The following is a 20,821-nucleotide window of genomic DNA, read 5'->3' on the forward strand; positions in this document are numbered from 1 at the left end:
GGCGCGCTAGACCCCGCGGAGACTTCACGTGGTCTCCGGCATCAGGCTAGGAGACGAAGGCGAACGGGTGATGGTGAGGTGCGCGATACTGCGTGCCCCTCCCCTGAGCCTCTCAACTCCGCCTCTCGGACACGTGACCACAGCCGGGGCGGCGGGGGGAGGTCCCCGAGCTCCCGCAGCATAGCTCGCTCTGTTTCTTCCCTCCCGCCGCTGTGCCCTTCTTCTCCCCAGTTCCAATCCCTCCGCCCTCCCCCACCTCCTTCGGCACGCTCCAATCAGGGATTCGAGTTGTGAAGTGCCCGCCCCTCCGCCCTTTGCTTCGCTTTCTCATTGGCTGAAGCTTCAAGGACGCGTCCCGAGGGCGGGTGGCAGCCATTGGTGGGATGAGCAATCCGAGTTCCCGGATGAGGGAACATTCTGCAGTATAAAGGGAGCGGGGAAGGCGGGAGACAGCGCAGTTTGAATCGCGGTGCGACGAAGGAGTAGGCGGCGGGTTCTCGCTGAGTGTCTGACTAGTCCTTTCTCTGCCTTGCTTGTTTGAGCTTCAGCAGAATTCGAAATGGTAAACTTGGTGGAGACGCTCGAAGACTCCGCGGGTTCTTGCCGGCGGGAGAAAAACCCGTTACACACGGAGATGGGGGTGAAGCGGCGACGGTTGGGAACGCGCGGAGACAGGATTTGGAAGAGCAGGGGGAGGTGTTTTGTCGGCGGCGAGCGGAGCAGCCTCGGATCTCGCGGCGGGCGGTGACGGTTGGGTGGCGCGCGCGGCGCCGCTGGGGGCCGGCGGGCGGCGAGCGGGCGGACGGAGGCGCGCGGCCGCGCCGGGCGCGCGGCGGGGGGCGGCGGGCGGGGTCGCCCTTGCGGCGCGCGGCGGGCCGGAGACCCCGGCTGGGCCCGGGGCCGCGCTCGCGCCCGAGCCGCGGCGCGGTGGGGGAAGGGCGCGCTGCTCTGGTAATCCTATATTCTGCGTTCCTCCTTCGCTCGCGGGCGTGTGCGCGCCGCAGGCTGGCGGTAAGGCTGGGAAGGACTCCGGAAAGGCCAAGACAAAGGCGGTTTCCCGCTCGCAGAGAGCCGGTTTGCAGGTCAGTGGTGGTTCGTGCATTCTGGGAATCGTGGCGTTTTTCTTTCCTTTTCCTCTCTTGTTTATTATCGCTCTGGATGAGCGTTTCGTCTTTGCGTGGGTGATAGTGTCGCGACTTGGTTTACCGATGCAATAAATATCGTTGGGGGGGCGATCACGTGTGTCTGTGCTGGGGTGCGTTGCTGCACCAGCGTCCATGCCCCTGCCTTTGGCGCGCGTATAATTTTACCATCTTTGACGCGTCTTTGTGCATTTATGTTTGTGTACGCTAAAAACGAAGTTCCCGGTGGGCCGTATTCATCGACACCTGAAATCTAGGACGACTAGCCATGGACGTGTGGGCGCGACTGCCGCTGTGTACAGCGCAGCCATCCTGGAGTACCTTACCGCAGAGGTAAATGGGTGTACGCCTATAATCTGGAAAAGGTTGGGAGGGGTTGGGGGGAGGCGGCGAGAGGGAAGGAGGAAAGTGATGCAAGAAAACTCCCAGGCTCTGAACGCGGCGAGAAGCTTCCGACAACGCTAGGGGGGGCTGGCGATCATGATGGGGATCCTCCTGAGCTTGAGTTTGCGGCCTTAGGAAATAAAATTGCGTGCCCTCTTTATGGCTTTTGCTTATCTTGCCATTCAGGTAGTGGGGGAGATGACAGTTGGTAGATATGCGTTCGTCATAAAGGTTTGATTCTTGTCTGGATCTTGACATTAATGAAACTTGGAAGGAGATTGATTGCATTCTGCCTTCTAGGTACTTGAATTGGCAGGAAATGCATCGAAAGACTTGAAAGTAAAGCGTATTACCCCTCGCCACTTGCAACTTGCTATTCGTGGAGATGAAGAGTTGGACTCTCTCATCAAGGCTACAATTGCTGGTGGTGGTATGTAAATGTTACAAATTTCTCTAGAGAAAAGAATTTGCTTTTAAATTTCCCTCTAGTAATTTTCAGTCTAGAAGAGGACACAGTATATTTTCACTGATCTGTAGTATGGTTGCATCATGAAATATGATTTCTCTATGTATTTCTGAATTTTTACTCTGCATTTAGCCTCACATTGAAAGACACCTTCCAAGTTGAAACATTAAACTTGGTTTTAAAGTACTGTGTTATTTTATCCTTCTTGTAGGTGTCATTCCACACATCCACAAATCTCTGATTGGGAAGAAAGGACAACAGAAGACTGTCTAAAGGATGCCTGGATTCCTTATTATCTCAGGACTCTAAATACTCTAACAGCTGTCCAGTGTTGGTGATTCCAGTGGACTGTATCTCTGTGAAAAACACAATTTTGCCTTTTTGTAATTCTATTTGAGTAAGTTGGAAGTTTAATTAGCTTTCCAACCAACCAAATTTCTGCATTTGAGTCTTAACCATATTTAAGTGTTACTGTGGCTTCAAAGAAGCTATTGATTCTGAAGTAGTGGGTTTTGATTGAGTTGACTGTTTTTAAAAAACTGTTTGGATTTTAATTGTGATGCAGAAGTTATAGTAACAAACATTTGGTTTTGTACAGACATTATTTCCACTCTGGTGGATAAGCTCAATAAAGGTCATATCCCAAACTAGTTGTGTATAAAATTTGCTTGATTATAGTAGGAACAGCTTTGTTTTGAATAGGTATCTTACCTAGCAATAACTTAAGCACATTTCTTCCCTTGAAATTATTGTTAATTCTGTCTGTAGATCAACAAAGTTAAAAGGCCCAAGTATTTTTTTTTTAAATACTGTGTAATGAACTATTAAAAGATTTTAAAACTTCAGCACAAGTTGATGTTTTTTAGGCTAAGTTTAACCATCTCAGTTCATTAGCTTTGTTTGCTGTTTGTGATAGCAGCTACACCAGAGCACTGTGGGAACTTGGGTGGGAGTGGGGGTGGGGAGCAGAGGCCAGGTAGGAAAGTCCTGTATGTAGCTACCAACACAGAAGGAACTTTTCAGTTTAGGCTGATAACGTTTCCATTGTGCTACACGCTGTTTTGAAGGTTACTTGCATTAACTTGTTCAGTATATGGTAACATCTTTGGGGAACATACTATTCACATTTAACAGAGAAGAATCAAGATTTCTTTGACAGTCCTGAGTTATTATTTGCTGCTATTGCAGACAATCGGAGAAGGCAATGGCAAGCCACTCCAGTACTCTTGCCTAGAAAATCCCATGGGCGGAGGAGCCTGGTAGGCTGCAGTCCATGGGGTCGCTACGAGTCAGACATAACTGAGCGACTTCACTTTCCCTTTTCACTTTCACACATTGGAGAAGGAAATGGCAACCCACTCCAGTGTTCTTGCCTGGAGAATCCCAGGGACGGGGGAGCCTGATGGGCTGCCGTCCATGGGGTCACACAGAGTTGGACACGACTGAAGTGACTTAGCATTGCAGACAATATCTTTACCGAACAATGTGTGAAAATAGTTACTTTGTAATTAGGTTAAGTGGATCATTTTGACACTTAGTTTCTGGCAAGTGCTTAATACCAAGCAAAAGGTGGGCCCTTTGCCTTCACTGAGGATACGAACATGGCAAGTATTTCACAAGGGTGATAATTAAAATGGGAGAAGGGAGAAAACCAAGTTTACCTATATGAGGTAATACATTGCCATAGAGCGGAGTCCTGCCGTTTTGGTCATGGTTACTAGCGTTTTGGTTTTCACCAGAATAAGTGCAAACTACAAATTGTTTGCTTTGTACCTCTTGGGATGTACTAAGACAGTTTAATGGCACTGGGTCAGAAAAATGGAGTATGAATGAAATAATGCAATGAGACAGGGTCAAAGGACGCCCTACTGGGTTCCTGAACAGCTGTGCCGGAAGCGGTGCCCAGGGACTGGCATCCGGGTCCTCACCTGACCAAATTCTCCCTAGGCTGACCTAGGCCGAGGGGGGCCTTCGATCCCTGGGAATTTTCCTGAAAACGAATGTCCCCACCCCCGCTCGTCGCCCGGTAGCTAGAAGAGAGGGCTGCCGCCTTCGCGGGCCGCGCTGGGGGTTGGAGGGCACCGCGTTGCTGAGGCTGGCGGCTGGGTCCACGTCGCGACGGAACCCCTTCAGGGGAGCCCCTCCGGCGGCCATCCGGCCCGGTATCGCCCGCACGCCCCCCTCACCCTCCAGGTCGGTCGGCCCAGAGCCTGTCCGCGCCGACAGGACCAGCGAGCCGGTCCTGACGGCCCGGCGGTGGCGCCCAGCCCGGGGGCCTGAGGGACGCGGCTCGCGCCGTAGCGACCCGCGGGGGGCGGGGAGGCCGCCGTGAGGAGGCGGAGCTGCGAGCCCGCCTGTGCGCCCGGGCCCCGCCGCCGCGGTCGCCTGCGCTCCTCCCCGCTCGCCTTCGCACGCCCCCAGCCCCGGCCGGCCTTGCCTCCTCAGCGGCGGCGGCGGCGGCTTCCGCCCCTCGTTGCTGAGCTCCCGCAGGAAACGGAAGAAGGTGCAAGCCATGGAGGGGAACCGGGATGAGGCGGAGAAATGTGTCGAGATCGCCCGGGAGGCCCTGAATGCCGGCAACCGCGAGAAGGCCCAGCGCTTCCTTCAGAAGGCCGAGAAGCTCTACCCACTGCCCTCGGCCCGCGGTGAGGCCCTCGGTCCCTTCCCTCCCCGCCCTGTCCGCCGGCCGCCCGCAGCCCGCCCCGCCCCCACCCGCGCCCCTCAGGGCGCCGCGGAGCCCCCCGCCGGAGCCCGCGGGGCGGACCCCCAGAACGCTCCTCGCCGACACACCCCCGCTCGGGCCCTGAACATCCGGGCCGGGCCGGCCGTGGGCTCCCTGAGACTCCCTCCTCACCGGCCCGCCTGCGAGATGCCGGCTCTGAGCCACCCGGCTAGAGTTGCCGGTTCCCCTATCGGTTTTCATGAATGTCCAACTGTCATTCTCCCAGGAGATTCATCTGGTCCTGTCTTACCAGATGGGGCTTTATAGCTGGATGTGTAGTAGTGTGACCCCCTCCCTCCTCATCCTCATCCGCGATTAAGGCCTAGGTCCCTAGTGAAGTGAGAGGGACAGGGAACTCAGTGGTTAATATACAGGTCCCTGGTTCCACCGCCTCTAGGGTAGCAAACGCTGTTCCCAAAGCAAACATTTTCGAACACCTGAGATGACATTGCTTTTCCCTGGGAGAGAGTTCTTCAGGAGAGAGGACCACAGGAATGACAGAGTCAGTGAGGGTTTGCTAAATAGTATCCGATTTGATAGCACCATAATTGTCGACAAATGAGGCACATCTTTAGGAACAGAGCACTGGGCTTCCTTTAGTCTAAATCCTGCTCCTCTCTTGCTCTCTAGGCTCTTAAGTAATTATAGCCAGCACTTAGTGAGTGCCTGTAAAGTACCTACTGTTTAATATGACTTATTTCATTTATTCCTCAGATCGATCCTAGAATTCATTTGACCAGGCTCACTCATATGGAAACAGACTTTTTGATGAGTGAATGAATGAAAATATCTTACCCAAGGTCACACAGTGATTTGTAGCAAAGTCAGAATAGTATTTGAGCTCTCCAGCTTCAAAAGGCCTTTAACCACGACATTCCATTATATGGTCCATAGGATACAGTTTCACTTGAGGTTCAGGATATTTCCACGTTAAGAAGAAAATTAGCAATAAGTCAGTAAGAGCGTGGGGTTACCTGTTTCATTTTATTGTTGTTTTATTAGTTTTTTTCCTACTTATCGAAGTCCTTGAATTTCTTTACTTTTCTTTGTCCTTTTTATTTCTCTGCTGTTGAGGAAAATGAAAGAGGGAAATGAAAGAAAATAAGTGATTTTTTTTTCTTAATGTGGCAAAAACAGAAGCTTACCAACTTAACCATTTTAAGTGTACAATTCCATAACGTTAAACATTTTCACACTGGTACAACAGATCTACAAAAATTTTGTCTTAACAAAACTAAAACTATATGCCAGTTAAACAATTCCCTGTTTTCCCTTTCCACCCAGCCCCTGGTAACCACCACTGTACTTACTCTCTTTTAAAAATGTGGCTACTTTGGATACTTATTATATAGTAAGTGGAATTATTTAGTATTTGCCTTTTTTCACTGGCTTATTTAATTTAGCATAATGTCCCTGAACTGAACTGAACTGAATGTCCCTGAAGTTTATTCATGTTGTAGCATAAATATGATAGTTCCTTTCTGAAGGCTTCATAGTATTCCATTGTGTGCATATACTACATTTTCAATATCCATTCACCATCTAGGAATAGATTGTATTGATAGTTTCTATATCTTGGAAACCATCACAGTCTTATCTCGTAAATAAGGCTACTAAGAACATGGGTGTACAAATACCTCTTTGTGATCCTGCTTTCATTGTTTTTGATATATACCCAGAAATGGGATTGCTGGATCATATTGGTAATTTTATTTTCACATTTTTTGAGGAATTGCCCTACCATTTTCTGTAAGAGTTAAACAATTTTACATTCCTTCTAACAGTGGTCAAGAGTTCTTGTTTCTCCACATCCTCATCAACACTTGTTATTTTCTGTTTGATTCTTTGTTGGTTTTTGACAGTACCCATCCTGGCAAGTGTGAGGTGATACCTTATTGTGGTTTTGATTTGCATTTCTCTCAAGACTAGTGATATTGAGGATTTTTTTATTTGCTCGTTGGCCATTTTTATATCATTTTTTAAAAAAATATTCAACTCCTTTACCCATTTTTAAATTAGGTTATTTTTAGTTGTTGAGTTATGCCTGTGTGCTAAATCGCTTTAGTCTTGTCTGCCTCTTTGTGACACTATGGACCATAGCCTAACAGGCTCCTCTGTCCATGGGATTCTACAGGTAAGATTACTGGAGTGGGTTGCCATGCCCTCCTCCAGGGAATCTTGCCAACCCAGAGATTGAACCCACATCTCTTACATCTTCATTAGCAGGTGGGTTTTTTTACCACTCATGCCACCTAGGAAACTCTTACCAGATGTCTGATTTGAAGATTTTTTTTCTCCCGTTCTGTAGGTGGTCTTTTATTCTGTTGTTTCCTTTGATACACGGCTGTTTTTTCCTTTTGATATAGGCCCATTTGTCTATTTTTGCTTTTATTGCCTAGGCTTTTGGTTTCATTAGAGCTTCCCTGGTGGCTCAGATGGTAAAGGTCTGCCTGCAATGCTGTAGACCCAGGTTTGATCCCTGGTTCGGGAAAATCCCCCTGGAGAAGGAAATGGCAACCCATTCTGGTACTCTTGCCTGGAAAATTCCATGGATGGAGGAGCCTGGTAGGCTACAGTCCATGGGGTCGCAGAAAGTCAGACACGACTGAGCGACTTCACTTCACTTTGGTTTCATATTCAAGAAATCATTGCCAAGAGTTAAAACTTTTTGAATTTTTCTGCTGTATGAATGCATGATTTCATTTAGTTGTTATGTAGTCTTAGGGGGTGCTTCCCAGGTGGTGCTAGTGGTAAAGAACCCGCCTGCCAATGCTGGAGATGAAAGATACAGGTTCAGTCCCTGGGTTGCGAAGATTCTGTGGAGGGCAAGGCAACCCATTCCAGTCTTCTTGCCTAGAGAATCTCATGGACAGAGGGGCCTGGAGGTTTACTATCTACAGCGTTGCAAAGAATTGGACATGACTGAAGGGTCTTAGCACACATGCACGCACAGACTTGAGGGACGGTTTTAACTTTAAGCATGAAACCACTCCAGACGGAATACCTTGGCTTTTGAAGCCTTGCCTGTAACTCGCTTATAACCTTAATCTTGGGCGAGTTAGATAACCTATCTAGCTTGTAGCTTTTCTGTCTGCAAAATAGGACAATAATGTACCAATTTCATAGGGGTAGCATGAGGATTAAATGAGTTACTACAAGGGAAGCATTTAATAGTGCTTGATTATTTTGGTGTCATTTCCATTTAACAAGTGTGAGACAGAGTTTTTAAACCTATAGTCTGTAATTCTTCTATGAAACAAGCAACTTGAATCAGTCTACTAAAGATACTGTAAGATATCAAAGCACAATACAGCTGTTGCTATTAAAGACATGAACATAGGGAAAAGTAAGACAGTAACAGTGAAAGTTAATAGTACAATGTATTGTAAGGCTACATGTGATTATGACATAAAGTGATTAGCTACAGTTGTGGTGTAGTCTGAAGACTTTATTCAGATATGGACTTTACCTCTGACAGATATGAGTTACTCTGACAGGGATGAGTTACTTATCACTGCCAAACCTTCTTTAGTTATGTATAACATAAGGATTTCATCACAGGGTTGATGTTAGGTGAAATAGATCATGTGCAAATACTTAAAGTGTATTTTACACAGAATGTTCTCAGATGTATACTGGAATAAGTTAAGAACCCAGAGGAGGAGGAAAGGATCTAGAACATTTGTATAAGCTCCTGATAAAATATTTAGTGTAGAAGGGAATTGAAGCTATTGTTTAAAATGAAATTAAAAATTTTTATCCCTGAATTTCATGTATTCTAGACCACTTTCACATCTTTATAACTTAGAGCTTTGGTTAAAAATATTCCTCTTGGATGTATTTTCATGCTAAGGTAGGCAAAATAAAACATTGCATTTTGATTTCTCTTATTTTTATATAGTGAATGCAAAAATGTGAGACTAAATTCTAGTTAAAGTCCAGAGTTTTTGTCCCCTTTACAATTTTATTCTTGCTAGGTAAGGAATCTGATTGATAAACCACTTTAAAAAATTGGCATGAGTTTTCCTTAAGGAAAAACTGCATCCTCAAAAGCATCTAGGACATTGCTGCTTTCTAAATATTCAGTTGAGAGTATTATTTTACAGTTTATTTAAATGGGCTTCTAAGCAAATTGGATTTATAACTTTCAAATATTTTAATATTATGAGTTTGGTTTACGTTTGAAAGGATTAATATATGTATATGATGCTGCTGCTGCTGCTGCTAAGTCGCTACAGTCGTGTCCAACTATGTGCGACCCCATTAGACGGCAGCCCACCAGGCTCCCCCATCCCTGGGATTCTCCAGGCAAGAACACTGGAGTGGGTTGCCATTTCCTTCTCCAATGTGTGAAAGTGAAAAGTGAAAGTGAAGTCGCTCAGCCTTGTCCGACTAGTAGCAACCCCATGGACTGTAGCCCACCAGGCTCCTCTGTTCATGGGATTTTCTAGGCAACAATACTGGAGTGGCTTGCCATTGCCTTCTCCATATGATGCTACATAGGAAATATAAACTGGGAAAATATCAGCAAGAGGAAGTAAATTGCGTTTTGATTTCTTCAACTTTATGTTTACTGGATTACTGATATGTTTTAGATTTTTACAGAGAGATACAGCCTCACAGTTTTAATGCTTTACATTGCTTTTTTTTTTTTTACATTGCTATTTTAATACTTTAGTGCTTAATTCTAATTGTCAGGCAGTTTGAAGTACAGATTTTTTTCAGAGAAAAACATTATAATTATTTTCAAGAGTTTCATAGTAATTTGAACCAAATGGCAGTCTACAGCTTCAGAAAAGGCCATCCTGTGTCTACTTTAATGAATAGATAACTTATATAATTTGCAGCCTCTATCTGTACAATAGCAAATTAAAATAGTCCTCTTTTTATTATTTCCCCTCAGGTGAGAGCTATGTGTATAGATTTTTCTTCCTTTTTTTTTTTTTTTGCTACTTTATTTTAAAATTTAAACCTAATAAAAAGTTCAAAGTTCTGTTCCCTTTAGTCTCACTTAAAATTGGGGGCAGGAGGAGAAGGGGACGACAGAGAATGAGATGGCTGGATGGCATCACCGACTCGATGGACATGAGTTTTAGTGTACTCCGGGAGTTGGTGATTTACAGGGAGGCCTGGCGTGCTGTGATTCATGGGGTCGCGGAGAGTCGGACACGACTGAGCGACTGAACTGAACTGAACTGAAAATGATAAAACAGTTAAAACTGTCATTTCACATCTGGAGTATTATCCAGCCTATTCCTCTGAAGACAATACCATTTTCTTTCTATTTCTGACTTAATCAAAATTTAGTGATGAGTGTAAATTATACACTCAAAACAGTTATTTTGGTAGCACTAGTTAAATATTATAAAATGACTTCCACATTTCAGCTAATAACCAAACTGTTTCAAACATAGTTGAAGAAAGAATACTAAACTTAGTTTTGAACCTTAATTTAACGGTTTTATGTGTTTATATCCATAACTGTCTTTCTGAGCCTCAATTTCGACATCTGTAGGATGGGGATATATTTATTCAACAAACATTTACTGAATCCATGCTTCTTTGTGGCAGGGACTGTTCTCAGAACTAGGGAGTCAGTGATCAATAAGACAGTTCTTGTCCTCTTGGAGCTTACATTTTAGAGGAATGAAATAGGAAATCTCTGCTAGAAACAAAAATGGTTCAATTCCTATTATTCCCTTTTCCTTTCCTGAGCCACAGTTTATTCAATCTGTAGTCTTCACAGGATTATAATGAGGTTAGTTTATTAAGTGCTATAAGAATTTCATGTATTAGCACAATGGCAAAAGTATTTGATGGTTCCTTGGAGTTACTTATATAATTGTCTCTTTTCTGTCATTTTTTAATTTACCTGTTTAACATAAAAAATTGCCTTAAGTTAGGATTAATCTCCGAGTGAATTCAGGTATTCATTCCATTCTTAGTTAATATGTAGTTCTCCCTGCTTTGCATTTATTCCTTATATTATTTATGTATATAGCTCTTCCTCACCTAGATTAAAAATTGCTCTGCTGTCAGGAACTATTTTAATGTTATCATCTTTTCTACTCTTGTGTGTCTACCAGTCTTTTGCATATACTTGTGGCATCTGTAAATCCTGGTTTTCTGGAATGATACCTGTTTAGGTAGTCCTATCTCTTATCAGTGAAGACAATTTGTTTATAAATAAATGAAAAAGTTATAGCTGTCAGGCTTTTCATGATAATATATCCACAAATGAAATTTTCCCACAATAGACAAGTATGGGAAAATGTATATAAAGGTTGTCATTGTAGCAAAACTTTGGAAAGAGTCCATCATTGGGAATTGATTAAATACATTGAATTGCCTACATATGCTGTGCACTTAAAAACGATGATATGCCTCATAATTTTCCATTCAGTGACCCACCTTACCCTGCTCATTGACTTAAGTTTCCAGTTGTCTTTACTGAATTCAGAGCTCAGCCTGCTGTCACTCACCTATTGCAAAAGTCCTGAATAAGGTCTTAAAAAATAAAGATGATGTGCACCTAGATTTATTGCTATAAAATGATATATACATTGAATTATAAACCTATTAAGGGCAGGTTACCAACATATGTAGATTATTCTAGTTTTGTTTCAAAATATGTAAAAAACTAGACCGCTAGCCAACTAGAGTAGCTAGAGTTAAATATGCCACAATGGTTGAGTGATTTTTTTTTTCTTGTGTGTGATTTATAGGAGATCTTTACTTTGTTATCTTTTTTTAATGAACTGAACATTACTTTTATAATCACAAATAAAAGCTCTTTTCAGTTTGCCTGGAATGAAAAATTCTGTTTTCCAAATCATATATTCTTATTTTAGGTTTTGTTAGTGATGGGTATTATACATAATAGGTGTGCAGCAGAACCTTATGAAACAAAAATAGATCTTGGTTATTCACTTTTGGATTATCCACATAAACATTTTTAATACTATGTTTGCTTTTTCACTAGTCCTTAATATGGGATATGTGTAAATTAAGTACAGATTACATTAATGAAGACATACAAGCAAAGTTGTATGTCTGGAAAGTGAACATACAAAAATAAGATTGAATAGTTTTAAAACCAAAAGTAATCTGGTTTATAAGCAGATATCTTATATCTGTCCAACAGATGTTGGACAGATGTTTGTAATATTTGTAATGTTTGTAATACTGTACATTATTATAAATGTGATCTAATATAATAGCTAAGACATTTAATAAGTCAGAAAAAGCTTGTGAGTGCCAAATTCTGGCAGTACTTGAACTGAACCACATTACCTTCTCAGGCATTGGTTCCAGTGATTGTTAATACAGAAAACCTTGCTGATTCCACTTTTAAGATGATAAAACTGGATATTGAGACACAGAGGTAATGGAACTTGTTCAGATTTTCACTGTTTAGAGCCAAAATGCTTGGTGTGAGCGCATTTATATACATAGCCATTGTTAAGCAGAACCCCTAGGCATTGTAGAAAGATTTTCAGTATCATAATAACTTGAAAATTTAAAACAACTATATGATCTTGCTTTAGCAATATCCAGCATCTAGCTGTTAGCATGGAAGATATCCAGAAAAACTGAGAGAATGTGTTTGTGCAAAGAATGAAAGGGAATGTACAGATAACTTCTAACTAGCATGCATAGGGACTTTGTGGCCACCTGTAAATATAAATACATATAACCACTTTCCCATCTGGTTTCACAATTTTTTCAAAATAATTTCTTCTTTTATAGGCTGAAATACTTCTATAAAAAGACACTTTCCTCTCACCTATCTTAGGGTTACACAGTGGTACAGTTCATATAGGTAAGGCAAGATATGATAAGTGCTTGATTGCTTTTATCAGTTTTCAAGAAAAGGAATTGACTCCTGTTTTCCAAAAGCAGATAATATTATTTTTTAGATGTGGCCAGTGGAACCTCTTTAGGTTACCTCCTGAGTTTCATAGACACATTGCTAATAGTCTTTAATAATTTTCTTTCTCTTTGTTGTAACAGAAAGTTTCAGATTTCTCATACATTGCCTGTACTAGATCTTGAATCAACCGTATCTCCAATAAGCCCCAGTTTATTTTAGTGGAAAATGGTGTTTTAGTATCATAGTCTGGTACTAATGATGCTGTGGTTAATAGATTGTTCATTGTTTCTGGGCCTTTTCAGTGTACAGACTAGGGAATTTTTTTTTTTTTAAGTTAAAACAGCTTATACATTTATACTAGTAAGTGAAATTTAAGTTAAGTACTTTGGGGTCTTTAAACATTTCTTGCATATATTTCTATATTTTTCCTTCTACAGTAGTAATCCTGGTTTTCAAGGTCATGGCAAATGGTAGAATATGTCGTGATTATTTATTTGCTTTATGCCACATGATATGTGTAATAGTTTCAGTGTAACATTACCAGTACTACCTCACTGATAAAATTACTGAAAACAGTTACATTTTCTTTGCATATACTTTCTCCATTTTCCCTCTTCATTTTAGCTTTTTCAAAGTTCTGAAATACTTTGAAGCTTATAGGAAAGTCTTAAAAATAGTGTACACTTCCTGTATGCATCTCACTCAGTGCTTCCTATTTGATAAAAGTTTACTGCATTTGCTTTATCATGCCCTTTCTTTCTCCCTGCTATCTCTCTTCTACCACCACAGGTATATAGTTTGTTCTTATATTTTTTCCAGAACCAATCAAAAGTAAGTTGTAGACATGATATCCTATTACACCTAAGTAAGTCAGTGTATGTTTTTTAAGATAAGGACACTCATACATAACAGCAGTATAGCTGTCAGAGTCATGAAATTAATGCAAGTACCTCATTCAGATTCTGCCAGTTCTCCCTGTTTCATTGCATTTATTTGGCACATTTTGTTATCTAGATACCATCTTTTCTCTTTTCCTTTTTTAATTTTTATTTTATATTGGAGTATAGTTGATTAACAATATTGTGTTGGTTTTAGGTGTACAGTGAGGTGATTTATTTATACATATATCTATTTATTAAATTCTTTCCCCTTTTGCACAGAGAGATACTTGTTGATTATCTGTTTTAAATAAGCAGTGTATTTAACTCAAACTTCCAGTTTATCTCTCCCTTACACTTCCCCCCCTTATTCCTTCTCTTAAGTCTGCAAGTCTTTCGGTTTTGTAAATAATTATATTTGTATCATTTTTTTAAGATTCCACTTATAAGTGATATCATAAAATATTTATCTTTCTCTGACTTACTTCACTTAGTATGATAATCTCAAGGTCCATTCATGTCGCTGCAAATGGCATTATTTCGTTCTTTTTAATGGCTTAGTAATTCATGGGGTCGCGGAGAGTCGGACACGACTGAGCGACTGAACTGAACTGAATATTCCATTGCGTATATGTGCCACATCTTCTGTATCTACTCATCTGTTGATGGACTAGGTTGTTTCCATGTCTTGGCTACTGTAAACCATGTTTCAGGGAACACTGGGGTGTACAAATCATTTTTAACTATTTTTTCTCTGGATATATGCTCAAGAGTGGAATTGCTGGTAGCTCTGTTTTTAGATTCTTAAGGAACCTCCGTACGGTTTTTCATAGTGGCTGTACCAGTTTGCATTCAGTCTCTTTTCTTTCTTGATCTTTGTGTTTTTGATGAATGCAGGCCAGCTATTTTATAGGTTTTCCCCCAATTTAGGTTTGGCTGACATTTCCTTATGAATTTTTGGCAGGCATACCATAGAAGTGATGTTGCATTCTTAGTGTAACATATCAGGGAACATGTTGATTTGGTCCTTACTGGTGAGGTTAACTTTGATCACTTGGTTAAGTTGGTTTTACCAGGTTTGTCTACTCTAAACTTACTTTTTTTCCCCTCTTGTAATTATTAAATATTTTGTGGGAAAATACTTTAAAACTCTGAATGTCCTATTCTACAGCAAACTTCCACCAGCTCCTTTTAGCATCCATTGATGATTCTTTCCAGAATAAATTTCTGATGGTTGCCAAATGTTGGTTTTCTTATTCCATTATTCCTTCTACAGTTTATTAGTTGACATTCAGCCTTATTTATTAATATGGATTCATGGATTCCTATTTAATCTATTATTATCACTGTTCATTTTGATGCTCACATTACCTCAGATTTAATCAGTAGGAACCCCTTCAAGCTCCTGTGTCTTATGACATGTCCTCATCATTCTTTGAATTTCTTTACTTTCAAACACAAAAAAGTTTTCAAGCTCATTTTCTCTGCCCTGGGAATCAATTCTTTCCCCAGGAGTCCTGATTCTTTTTAGTGGATAATGATACTTGGAAACTAAGATATAGATGCTTGATAAGCTCATTGCTACAAGTGTGTCATTGCCTCCAGATCCTCTTAGTAGACAGAGCTAAGAAATATATGTATGCATGATGCATGAATGTGTGTATGTGTATCTGTGTGTTATATGCGTTTGTGGATATACACATACCTATAGTAATTTGCTCTATATTAATTTCGCAGTCTGTGCAAAGATTCACATACCTCCCTCTGAAGTCCATAGGGTTCATTCTTGCCTTCTCATTTTCATATTTGTAATTCCATTCTCTGACAGCCAAGAAATGTGGCTCTTGTTATCATCAGTTTACTTGTTTCTTTTCCCCTATATGTAATGAGTTGCTTTTTCGACCTCAGTGTACATTCCCTATCAAGCTCATTCATGCTTTAGGCTTTGAGTGTTACCTTGGGTCCAATAAGTTGTCTTGGTCCAGGCCTCAGCTGCCAAATTTAAAAGGAAGAGAAGACAGTTTCTGGCCTCCCCCCGCCTGCCACAGTTAAAGGAAAGACAGAGGAAGCCTACCATTTAAAAATTATTGAACCTATCTACAATGTCAGAGCACATTATCACTACATACTCTGTACTCTCTTTTAGTTGTCATTCGGTCTTAATTCAATAGGTCACTGTACATTTAATGCTTACCATCGGTCCTTTTGTCATTGTATATCTATTTATTTTGGATTCCTAAAGCCTATAGTAGATTTCTAGGAAGGCCTTGTGGGAACTGTGTTCCCTGAGTTCTGGGGAATGTTGAAAACAGTTCATCTGTGGGTCTTAATACTTGAAGTTAGTGATGAATACAAAATCTTTGGCTCAAATTTTCTTTCTTTGGATATATAAGTATATTATTCTATTGTTTTATACAAGTACTACTGATGAGCAAAGAGTGACAATCTAATACTCTTTCCTTTATAAGCCATTTAATCTTTTTGACTAGATGCCCAATTAATTTTACTTGAATATATCTTGATGTTGGTTTTTCTGGGTCAGCATTCTTAGATATGTAATTTGCCCTTTCATTATTTGGTTTCAGATATTTTTATTTTTATATCAGAAAAATTTTCTCCAGTTACTGTTATATTGGTTTCATTTCCTTTAATTTTCTTTTTCAGGACTCCTGTGTATGTTGGATCTTCTTTAACTATCTTCAGTATTTGCCATTTCTTTCTAATTTTTTGTCTTTTTCATTTGATTAAGATGTTTTCCTTCCTTTTTATGTTCTCTTTTACTTAGACAACATTATATGTTGTGTTTATTAACTCTTCTGCTGCTGCTGCTGCTAAGTCACTTCAGTCGTGTCCGACTCTGTGCGACCCCATAGACGGCAGCCTACCAGGCTCCCCCGTCCCTGGGATTCTCCAGGCAAGAACACTGGAGTGGGTTGCCATTTCCTTCTCCAATGTGTGAAAGTGAAAGTGAAGTCGCTCAGTCGTGTCCGGCCCTTAGCGACCCCACGGACTGCAGCCTACCAGGCTCCTCCATCCATGGGATTTTCTAGGCAAGAGTACTGGAGTGGCTTGCCATTGCCTTCTCCGATTAACTCTTCTAGTTTAGTTCTTTTTTGAATTGATTCTTCCTTTTATACCACCGCCCCGAGTTTTATCACTTAAGCAGTGGGTAGATAATTTGGGGGTTGTTTTCATTCTAATTTATGTTGTTCTTTTGTACAATATATAATTTTAAAAAGTCTTTTCAGCTTGTTTTGAAGTAGTAGGTTATAGTGTTTACCTATTATGTTGGCAAGTCTTTGCGGTGTGCTTTCTTTCATTGCGTTTGGAGATCTGTCCTGTTTTATCTTTGTAACTTTGTATCAGATTTAACTTTTATCATTTTGTTTATTTTTATGTGAAGTTAGCCTGTTGAAATACACAGAGATCTCCAGTTTCTGTAGTGTTTGAAAATATGTCACCTTGATATATAAGATCTCTTCACTCTCTCCTTCCTCACTTGACCTGAATTTTCTATTTTCTTTTTTCCATTCCCCTATCCTCTTCAGTTTGGATCCTGTTCCTAGAAATTTCTTTTTTATGTGGCATTGCTCTAGAGAAGAGCTTTGACTGATTAGTTTCAAGAGTTCTAGTGACTGGAGTATTCTATGCCCTTAAGACTTTATTGTAGATCCATTCAATCACATGCTATTTTAGTGAGCAAACCCATTTCCTTTTATTCCCTTTTATCATTTTTGCCTGCTGTGTTTCATAGAGAGTCCTTGCTGGCTCTTTTGGAGTTATTTTGTTCTATGGGCTGGTAAAATGCCCTGTTACTATCCTCTGTATTTGCCCACACAGATACTGATACCCACATTGATCTTGCAACTATTTGTGGTTTGTCCCAGCTTCTTGTATTTTGGGATTTTTGTACATGATGTTTTGATTTTGTCATCTAATTGCTCTGATTTTATGAGATTTAAAATTTAAGCTTCTGCATTCCCAGAATTTCCACAAAACTTTTCATATTAGAAAGTTGTGATCCACTACCCCCTAGACCATGATGGCTTCTACTCTCAAGGTCATTATGATTGCCTTAAGTGTGATATATAGTTAAAAATAAACTATATATTATTATCTTGTTAAACTACTAGATAACTACCTAATTAAGAGCCTTTCTGTACCATCTACAACTAAATTGTTATACAAACTAAATATCTTATGTCTTTGGTGACCTCTTTAATGCATGAGCTATGGAAAAGATTCGGAAGAAAGTTCTCTTATATATGTTCAGTTCAGTTCAGTCACTCAGTTGTGTCCAACTCTTTGCAACCCCATGAACTGCAGCATGCCAGGCTTCCCTGTCCTTCACCAACTCTGGGAGCTTGCTCAAACTCATGTGCATCGAGTCAGTGATGCCATCCAACCATCTCATCTTCTGTCGTCCCCTTCTCTGCTTCCTTCAGTCTTTCCCAGCATCAGAATCTTTTCCAGTGAGTCAGTTCTTCTCATCAGGTGGCCAAAGTATTGGAGTTTCAGCATCAGCAACAGTTCTTCCAATGAATATTAAGTACTGATTTCCTTGAGGATTGCCTGGTTGGATCTCCTTGCAGTCCAAGGGACTCTCAAGAGTCTTCTCCATCACCACAGTTCAAAAGCATCAATTCTTCAGCACTCAGCTTTCTTTATAGTCCAACTCTCACATCCCTACATGACTACTGAAAAACCATAGCTTTGACTAGGTGGACCTTTGTTGGTAAAGTAATGTCTCTGCTTTTTAATATGCTGTCTAGGTTGGTCATAACTTTTCTTCCAAGGAGCAAGCATCTTTTAATTTCATGGCTACAATCACCATCTGCAGTGATTTTGGAGCCCAAGAAAATAAGTCTGTCACTGGTTCCGTTGTTTCCCCATCTATTTGCCATGAAGTGATAGGACCAGATGCCATGATCTTAGTTTTCTGAATGTTGAGTTTTAAGCCAACCTTTTCACTCTCCTCTTTCACTTTCATCAAGAGGCTCTTTAGTTCCTCTTCACTTTCTGCCATAAGGGTGGTGTCATCTGCATATTTGAGGTTATGGATATTTCTCCCAGCAATCTTGATTCCAGCTTCTGCTTCATCCAAGCGTGGCATTTCACATAATGTACTCTGCGTAGAAGTTAAATAAGCAGGGTGACAGTATACAGCCTTGACATACTCCTTTCCCAATTTGGAACCACTCTGTTGTTCCATGTCTAGTTCTAACTGTTGCTTCTTGTCCTGCATGCAGAGTTCTCAGAAGGCAGGTAAGGTGGTCTAGTATTCCTATCTCTTTAAGAATTCTCCAAAGTTTGTTGTGATCCACACAGTCAAAGGCTTTAGTGTATTCAGTGAAGCAGATGTTTTTCTGAAATATTGAAAATAATTACTGGCAGTTCTCTGGTGATCTACTCTGGTTAGGATTCAGCACTTTTATTACCATGACCTGGGTTCAGTACCTGGTCAGGGAGCTGACATCCCACAGGCTGTGTGGCAATGACAGCTGGATATTTTTTAATATATATATAGTAGCTTTGGTGGTGGTGGTTTAGTCACTAAGTCATGTCCAACTTTTGCAACCCCATGGACTGTAGCCTGCCAGGGTCCTCTGTTCGTGGGATTCTCCAGGCAAGAATACTGGAGTGGGTTGCCATTTCTTTCTCCAGGGGATCTTCCCGACCCAGGGATCGAACCTGGCTCTCCAGCATTGCAGGCAGACTCTTTACCGACTGAGCTGCAAGGGAAGATATATAGTGCTTTATTGAGATTAATTCACATATTTCACAGCTCATTCAGAGTATACCATTCAGTGGGTTCACAGAGTTGTGCAGCCATTGCAACCATTAATTTTAGAACATTTTCTTCATCACAGAAAGAAACCTCATAGTCACTAGCAATCACTTCTTACTTCTCCCAGATTTCATCCTTCCCTCCCCAGTAGCCCTTGGCAACAACTGATCTTTCTGTCTCTAGATTTGCCTGTTCTGTTCATTTTGTATAAATGGTATCACACAGTATATTGTCTCTTGTGACTGACTTTTTTCACTTAGTATGTTTTCAAGGTTCAGCCGTATTGCAGCATATATCAGTACTTCATTTTTTGATTGTCAAATGAACCTGTCACATTTTATTCATCTACTCATCAGCTGATGGACATTTCAATTGTTTCCACTTTTTTCCTGTTATGAACGTCTGTGAACCAGTTTTTGTATACATGTATGTTTTCATTTCTCATGGATATACACTGAGAAATAGGATTATTGGGTTAGATAATAACTATATGTTTAATCTTTGAAAAAACTACCAGATCTTTTTTCAAAGCAAGCACCCCATTTCCTATTACCACTAGCAATATATGAGTGTTCTCATTTTCCTAGTAATACATCCTGGTCAACAAGTTATTGTCCACCTTGTTGATTATAGTCATCCTAGTGGATGTAAAGTGGTATCTCAAGGTAGTAAATATCTTCTAGTGAAACCTTAGTGATAATTTTCTCAGTCTTTGTTTGTTTGAAAATGTTTTTAATCTTATGTAATTTCCAGAAAATTAGTGCAGAACTCCGGAGAAGGCATTGGCAACCCACTTCAGTACTCTTGCCTGGAAAATCCCATGGATGGAGGAGCCTGGTGGGCTGCACAGTCCATGGGGTTGCTAAGAGTCGGATACGACTGAGTGACTTCACTTCCACTTTTCACTTTCATACACTGGAGAAGGACATGGCAACCCACTCCAGTGTTCTTGCCTGGAGAATCCCAGGGACGGCGGAGCCTGGTGGACTGTTGTCTGTGGGGTTGCACAGAGTCAGACAGGACTGAAGCGACTTACAAGCAGCAGCAGCAGCAGTGCAGAACTCGTTGACAGTTATTCTCTGAGCATTTTGAAGCTATTACTCAATTTAGCTGCCATTGTTGTTGGGAAATAAGTAGGAAGTCTAACTTCTGTTTCTTTGTAGATAATCTCATTGGCTACTTTAAGGATTATTGTTTTCTTTGTATTCGGCAGTTTCACCATGATATTACAAATAAAGTATGTCATAAGAAATTAAATGATAGGAATTTTGAGTTATTAACATTAAACTTAATATTCTACTTCTAAATCGTGATTAGTGACCTGTGAACAGCTATGTACATAAGGGAATGCTTCAGTTCAGTTCAGTCGCTCAGTCGTGTCCGACTTTCCGCGACCCCATGAATTACAGCACGCCAGGCCTCCCTGTCCATCACCAACTCCCAGAGTACACTCAAACTCATGTCCACAGAGTTGGTGATGCCATCCAGCCATCTCATTCTCCGTCGTCCCCTTCTCCTCCCGCCCCCAACCTTTCCCAGCATCAGAGTCTTTTCCAGTGAGTCAACTC

The 20,821-nt window shown here is 41.1% G+C and overlaps 2 protein-coding genes across 3 annotated transcripts in view; both read left to right on the top strand.

Moving 5' to 3' along the window:
• Window positions 1–367: 367 nt before the first annotated feature.
• Window positions 368–2,837, top strand: H2AZ1 (H2A.Z variant histone 1). The gene is made up of 5 exons (XM_055434418.2): window positions 368–562; window positions 1,005–1,082; window positions 1,362–1,475; window positions 1,827–1,956; window positions 2,204–2,837. The coding sequence occupies exons 1-5, from the start codon at window positions 560–562 to the stop codon at window positions 2,263–2,265; spliced, it is 387 nt and encodes a 128-aa protein (XP_055290393.1). The 5' UTR covers window positions 368–559; the 3' UTR covers window positions 2,266–2,837.
• Window positions 2,838–3,209: 372 nt separating this feature from the next.
• DNAJB14 (DnaJ heat shock protein family (Hsp40) member B14) overlaps window positions 3,210–20,821 on the top strand; it is a 45,894-nt gene continuing 28,282 nt past the window's right edge. Inside the window, exon 1 of one of the 2 annotated variants that reach the window (XM_088836211.1) lies at window positions 3,210–4,637. In XM_088836211.1, the coding sequence (XP_088692337.1) occupies window positions 4,534–4,637 (104 nt within the window). In that variant the 5' untranslated portion in view covers window positions 3,210–4,533. The remainder of the gene's footprint in view (window positions 4,638–20,821) is intronic. The other variant, XM_055434428.2, reaches the window with a different exon arrangement.

This window comes from Moschus berezovskii, chromosome 5, assembly GCF_049115385.1.
Source record: "Moschus berezovskii isolate FMDL1 chromosome 5, NW_MosBer_1.0, whole genome shotgun sequence".
In the NCBI taxonomy this organism is placed as follows: Eukaryota; Metazoa; Chordata; class Mammalia; order Artiodactyla; family Moschidae; genus Moschus; species Moschus berezovskii.

Coding starts and splice junctions, on each gene's coding strand:
- H2AZ1 (XM_055434418.2), top strand. Junction 1,083..1,361: donor CGCAGAGAGCCGGTTTGCAG/GTCAGTGGTGGT, acceptor CTAAAAACGAAG/TTCCCGGTGGGCCGTATTCA. Junction 1,476..1,826: donor TGGAGTACCTTACCGCAGAG/GTAAATGGGTGT, acceptor TCTGCCTTCTAG/GTACTTGAATTGGCAGGAAA.